This window comes from Cotesia typhae, unplaced genomic scaffold (genome assembly GCF_013202065.1).
Source record: "Cotesia typhae breed Kobodo isofemale line unplaced genomic scaffold, CoteBio_Ctyphae contig_77, whole genome shotgun sequence".
Taxonomy (NCBI): Eukaryota; Metazoa; Arthropoda; class Insecta; order Hymenoptera; family Braconidae; genus Cotesia; species Cotesia typhae.
In genome coordinates this window covers 127,898-135,011 of record NW_027423765.1, presented here as the reverse complement: position 1 = coordinate 135,011, position 7,114 = coordinate 127,898, and the positions used below count along the sequence as shown (strand labels likewise).

Sequence of the window (7,114 nt, the reverse complement as noted above, 5' to 3'; positions counted from 1 at the left end):
TTGTCATCAAAGAAGAGTCTCTTAACAGGTTGCGGGCTCTGGTGGCTTCCAAAAAGTCACTAGAGAAAAGGCTGAAGCGGTTGATCGACAACTCTTTGTTTCGATCCAACCCTTCACGCTTTCTGTCACCTAAGACCGCTGTTCCCGAGAATTATCCATCATCTGAGCGAGTGGAAGCCTTTTGGAGTGAATTGTACGGAGATCAAGCGAACGTGAACCCGGATACTCCAGCTCTGCACGACTTCGAGGCATTCTGTCGAGAACACCGACGGCAGGACATCGCCGAAGAGAGCCCTGCAGTCAGTGTGGAAGAGGTTCGTAAAACCCTGAATGGCAGCATGAACTGGGCTGCCCCGGGTCCAGATGGCATAAACATCTTCTGGTGGAAGAAATTTTCTTCTACACATGTTCATCTGGCCCGGATTTTTACATCATACATTCAGGGTGACGAACCAATTCCAGACTGGCTGGTAGAAGGGCGAACCGTACTCATCCCTAAAAAGGGTGACTTGTCCGACCCGAAGAACTACAGGCCTATCACTTGCTTGAATGCGGTTTACAAGATTTTTACAAAAATCTTAAATAACCGTATCTTGCAGGAGATAGAGCCTGTGTGGCAACAGATATACGAACAACGTGGCAGTAAACAGGGCGTGTCAGGTTGCAAGATCAACTTGTTGGTAGATAGATGCGTCATTCAAGACGCAATCTACTACCAACGCAACCTGTCCATGGCCTGGATTGACTACCGTAAGGCATTTGACTCAACTTCACATGAGTTGATTCTCTATCTGCTCAAATGCCTCGGAATCAATCGCTAAACAGTGGGATGCATACAACGTACGATGTAGCTTTGGCGAACGCGTTTTCACATAGGAAGTGGAAATGCATTGCACGTAACCGGAGCTGTTCAGTACAAGAGAGGCGTCTTTCAGGGAGATTCTCTGAGCCCTCTGTTGTTTTGCATCTCACTGCTGCCAATATCTGTTGCCCTCCGACAAACTCGTGGGTACTCTGCGGGGCCACCGAGTGATCGAGTATACTCTGAAAACGCCCTGAAACGTTATTATATCTATATTATTACAAGCATTAAATATAGCCTAATGAAAAAATGAAGTATTACGAATTTCTTACAGAAAATGGTAACTTTATTTAATAAACATTTATTTACATGTGATATAAAAATTTGATATTAATATCAAGTGGCCACAATTTAAATATTTTCATCTGTGACTTCAGTAATAGTTATATTCGATGTTTCCTCTGCCGGTATTACTGTGACGATTGGTTGATGATAACTAAAGTACGTTACAAAAGTATTGGATGAAACATCATCAAGATATCTCACAAATACAGCATCTATTGTTGTTCCATATTTGGTAGTAGATTCTCTTGGATTGTTGTTGATTTGCAATTGAAATTCTTTTTGAAGAAATGTCATTAATGGCATTGATTCAGCTCTCGCAAAATTTACATTAAAATCTCCAGCTAAAATTAATGGTAGTTTATGTTTATTCGTTTTAAAAATTATTGAACCTTTTTGACTATAAAGAAAGAACCTTTCAGTAAAAATGAAATTATATGATCCATTTTATTATTAGGTGAAATGTATACTACAATCATAATTAATTCACTTCCGTCTTCTAGTTTAACATGTGAAGCACACATATCACCAATAGATGTTTGGGAAACATGAACTTCTGTAGCATTTTGATCTGCTAGATCCATGTTGAGTGTAGTAACATGTGAAGTGTTGTTGTTTTTGTAAATGGCTACTCCAGCGGCTCTAACATTTTGTCGTTTAAATTTTGCAATACAATGAAAGTTACATAAGTCAACTGCTTCATCTGCAGGACACCATGTTTCAGTTAGTAACAAAAAGTTACTATTTCTGCAAATAGAATCTTGTAAATCAGCAGCATGTTTTCTGAGACTTTGACAGTTTAAAGTGTATATGGTTAATTTATTTCTGGAGTTCATACAATCAGTCATCAATCCTTGCAATGTAGTAAGTCCGTTTAAAGATAATCTTTCAAATTCGTGCTGTAAGCTTGAAACTGATGGATCAACTCTCCTTCCATGATAAAATCTTAAATGATTTGTTCTATTACATATAAACAACCCTTCAGCACTTGTTACTCGTGTTAAAGCTACGTAAAGTAATGGAATACTATGACTTTTACAATACTCATACACCACCTCGTCATAAGTACCTCCTTGAGACTTATGAATAGTCATAGCACATCCTGATATCAATGGAAAATGATTTCTTTTTCCCACAATAGTTTTACTATTATTAAGTAATATTGTTGAAGTTCGACGCACAATAGGCACAGCACGTTTATCGATATTATGTTCTGCAACAAAGGCAGCGGCTCTTCTTCTAGCCACTGTACCAGTGTTTTTATCTGAAAAAAACTAGCCATATGCGAGTAACTTGATTTTCTTTATTTTGTTCGATATGAATAAGGTTTCCAACGGCGCTATTAGCTAATCCGTCTACCACGTCTATGTTAGTTGTAATAATGTAAGGTTTGCCAATAACAAAAATAATTTCGTATGGCAACCCTCCTGTATCAATCACTGATATCTTGTGTAATTTTTGTCGCATATTCGCTTCCTGCTCATGATTAGTACAGCCTGAAATTACGTCTATTGCAATTGAATCTATTTTATTTTCAGTTTGTAGAGCTCGCATGTTGTATGCGTTAACCGATGCATTATCATGGAATAATCGTACACCACTTGGACACCGCTGTGAGACGTCTTCCTTCGTAAAAAATCTGGACTCGATAACGGCCAATTCATTATCATTTAAAATTATACCACTACCAATTTTTGTGAGAATAGAAGCAAACATTTCGTTATTTTGACGCATTATTTGAGTTAATTCGTAGAATTTTAATCCTCGCCAAAGTAAGGGTCCAACCCACCGTTGTTTTGACTGCTTATAGATTGGAATTGCTCGCACTGGAGGTAGTTGCCGCAAATCTCCAATAAAAATAATGTCTAGTCCACCAAAATTTTCATCAAAATTTCCGGTTATTTGCTTTAGTCTTGCGTCTATTTGGTTCAAGAGCTCGGCACCAATCATACTTATTTCGTCAATTATTAAAACTTTGACATATTTAAATAAGCATCGATATTGTTGTGCTCTTTCTATGGATAACGGAATTAGTTTTGATAACGATATTTTCAATGCAGTATGAATAGTAGTTCCATCAATAGCTACTGCAGCTTTACCAGTCGAAGCACACGTAATATATGAATTGCAGAACCCATCATTTTCAGAAAATCTGTTATAGATTTCCATTATAAATTTTATTACAAAGGTTTTTCCACATCCAGCTGGCCCAGTAAAAAATAATTGTAAAGGTGACTTTTCCGCCGATAAATTGTGATGAATGACGTGTAAAAGCAAATCTTTTTGCTTTTCATTAGCACTTCTCATAAGCTCGCAAAAACGATCATTACTCATGATGTTTTCTCGTCTTTTGGCTATTGCTCCCAAGCTTTTAAGCGTAGCTATACGTAAATCTTCATTAACAGCAGCATCCGGATTTCTGTACAATTCTTCGAAAGGGTTTGGTTCTGGAAATCTTGTAGCCAAGTCTCGAATTTCTGATTCGTCATCTATTGGCTCATCTTCATGACATAACTGTCGGCATATATCAATTGTCGTCTGAACATCAATATTTGACTCAAATTTTTTTCTTTTTTCTAAAATTTCATTCTCGTGTTCATCATATATAGTTGTGAATTTCATATCTGCTAATATTTCTGTATCTTCATTTCTAAATGGTATATGTAAGGTAGGGTGTACCTTAAAATTCAACTTCAATATATTTTTACGCATACCTTCTAAAAAGTTTCGTATGGACCTAATATAGTCTAGAAATAAATATTAGCCCGATTTATAAACGATAACCCGTGCCTACTTGAGTTTTTAACTTGTCCACACAAGTTGCGCGGGAGTAGCTCGGCGACCTGTTACTGCGAGTTTCAATTGTCATTTTATAAGTGATTTCTAACATTTTTAGTGCGTTGTTGTTTATTTTGTGAAAATGTCTGTGGAATTACGAAGTGATAAACAAAATATTTTCCTTATCGGACTGCCAAGCCACCAGATAAATGGTGCAAAATTACCATCTAATCGACAAGTTCTTACCGTTTTATTTTACAATATTCGTAAAGTCAAGCTGACTGTTAGTGAAAGTGCGAATCTTGTTATAAGAGAGTGCATTATATTTTGGGAAGAAGCTCGAATTCCTACGAAGGCAATCCCTAACTGCGTGAAGAAACTTGTTGATTTATATCATGTTTGGAGAGACCTGCAAAAAAACTGTAAGAAAACTCAGTTGACTTTCAAGAATCGTGAAAATAATTTTGTAAAAGACCTTGATAACTTATTTGATATTGCACATGCAGATGCCTTTGACAGAATGAAGATTAGGGTGGGTCAAAAAAATCGAATAATTTATTTTTGACTTTATACTCTGAAAAATAGGTTCGTAGACATCTAAAAAGAATTCTCTCCAAGTATAAGCTCTTAATTATAACGGGAAGGTCCTCCGCTTTGCGGGTTTCTATTTTTTTCGAATAATCAGATAAAAAAATTTATATCTCGCTTCCAACTGCTTGGAAAAATATTCCGTGGCATAGATTTTGTGAGAAATTGAATGCTTTACAAAAAAGGTCTCTTATGACTTTTTCAAAAACTCAACCGATTAAAAGATATTCATAGTTGAAGTTTGGCTATTTTAAGGAAAATATTCGTTTTTATTATGAATTTTATAAGTCGATGAAAAAAATTATTTCGGATTGCGGAACTCATGATTTTGTAGGAAATTTACTGCTCTACAAAAATGGTCTCTTATGATTTTTGATTAAGTGAAGCCGTTACGAGATATTCATCGTCAAACATTAACGAATATCAATATTTCCAGTTTTTGATCAATAATTCGATAAATTTTAATTTAAACTATGAGTTTCAGGAAAATTTACATAAATTTGAGTTTCGATCGATAAAGAAATGTTATAAACAATTTTTTAATATTGTTTTCAGTCTTGAGCTTGTTTGATTGCATTAAAACAAGAAATTAGAGCATTTTTTCGACATATAGCCAATGATTAGTTTAATTTGAAGTGAATGACATATTTCTTTGTCAAATTTAATATGAAAAGTATTGAATCAAGTGAGAAACAACCAGTATTTAACTTTTTATAGATAAATTTTTTATTGAATTATCAATTGCAATATAATTGTCTATATTTTTAACATAACAGTACGCTATTACTATAAATAATTTCTTTTATTACAATTTGGGAATGTTTTTGATGTTCTTTGACAACTTGCAATAAGTACTGGAATTGTTCTTCATTTTTTGTCAAGCATTGATTATATTCACTGACTAATGCAACAGCTCGCTCTGCTGAATCATTGACAACTTTTAGTTGTTGAAAGTATTCTTTCTTTTCGAGATAACTCTCATTAGTAGGCCATAATTCAACATCGACATCAAGAAAGTCATACGGTAGATCGAAGATTTTGAAAAGATTTAATGACTTTTTAGACACAAAGTCACTCAGAGTTCTCTGCGCCAATGAATTCAAATCTTTTTAGCAATTACAAATCTTTTAGCTTTAGAATCTGTACCTTCACGAGTATTAACAGCTTCAACAATACTTTTTTACTTCTAATGGAACGCCATCGTCAAACAGTGATAAAATGGCAAGTTCATCGCTCAAATACCATAAGTGCGAAATCATTTTTTCACACGTAGCTGAAGAAATCAAAGCATTGATATGTTTGTACTCCAATAAATTTTTCATAAACTGCAAGTCATGATAAGCAGCAGTTGTTGCAGAAGTTGATGAAAACCAAGCTTTTAAATACAATGTGACTATAAAAATACAGAAATGACGAAGACCATGCAATTCTTTCTGAGAGAGTTTGAATTCATCTCTGAATAGATACATTTTCAAACTATAAATGGCCTTAGCCATCCATCTAGCATGATGAACAGCACCAGGACGTTTGAAAGAAATCTTTTCTTGAGGCATTTCTCCAAGGAAAATCAATGATAATTCCAATAATTCTTTATCTAACTTATTATAACATTTCTTTATCGATCGAAACTCAAATTTATGTAAATTTTCCTGAAACTCATAGTTTAAATTAAAATTTATCGAATTATTGATCAAAAACTGGAAATATTGATATTCGTTAATGTTTGACGATGAATATCTCGTAACGGCTTCACTTAATCAAAAAATCATAAGAGACCATTTTTGTAGAGCAGTAAATTTCCTACAAAATCATGAGTTCCGCAATCCGAAATAATTTTTTTTCATCGACTTATAAAATTCATAATAAAAACGAATATTTTCCTTAAAATAGCCAAACTTCAACTATGAATATCTTTTAATCGGTTGAGTTTTTGAAAAAGTCATGAGACCTTTTTTGTAAAGCATTCAATTTCTCACAAAATCTATGCCACGGAATATTTTTCCAAGCAGTTGGAAGCGAGATATAAATTTTTTTATCTGATTATTCGAAAAAAATAGAAACCCGCAAAGCGGAGGACCTTCCCGTTATAATTAAGAGCTTATACTTGGAGAGAATTCTTTTTAGGTGTCTACGAACCTATTTTTCAGAGTATAAAATCAAAAATAAATTATTCGATTTTTTTGACCCACCCTAATGAAGATAGAGGAAGACAAAGATTTCTTAAGGAAACAGAGAGAGCCCGGTTGACCGGGATGCTTAGGTGGAATCGACAAAAATTTGGCGGAGAAAGAAGAACGAGTTAGGCAAAGACGATTGGAAGAAGAGGAAAGAAAGGTAAAACAAAGAGAGTTATTGGCTGTTGCATCTACTTCTTCGATAGATAACTTGGAATGTCTTGAGAATTCGGATGAGGAACAGATTTCGAACTCTGAACTTAGTACTCAGATTCCTTGCCATGAAAAAAGTTTTAAAAGAGGCACAAAAAGTTTAATAACTCCAAAACTGGTAGCAGCTTTAGATCGATGCCAATTAAGCATAAGGGACTCAGTTTACATTCTCCATGCGGTTGTAGAAGCGCTTGGTCTGAACAGCGATGATTTCCCT

The 7,114-nt window shown here is 34.7% G+C and overlaps 1 protein-coding gene across 1 annotated transcript; it reads right to left on the bottom strand.

Moving 5' to 3' along the window:
• Nucleotides 1-2,404: 2,404 nt before the first annotated feature.
• LOC141532967 (ATP-dependent DNA helicase PIF1-like) lies at nt 2,405-4,013 on the bottom strand. The gene is made up of 2 exons (XM_074251600.1): nt 3,939-4,013; nt 2,405-3,682 (listed from the first exon to the last, which is right to left on the bottom strand). The coding sequence occupies exons 1-2, from the start codon at nt 4,011-4,013 to the stop codon at nt 2,405-2,407; spliced, it is 1,353 nt and encodes a 450-aa protein (XP_074107701.1).
• Nucleotides 4,014-7,114: the final 3,101 nt, after the last annotated feature.

Bases quoted from the DNA above. Each gene is read 5' to 3' on its own strand.
- LOC141532967 (XM_074251600.1), bottom strand. From the start codon at position 4,013: ATGACAATTGAAACTCGCAGTAACAGGTCGCCGAGCTACTCCCGCGCA. The intron at 3,683-3,938 runs GTAGGCACGGGT...ATTGATGTTCAG, and splicing joins TGGACAAGTTAAAAACTCAA to ACGACAATTGATATATGCCG.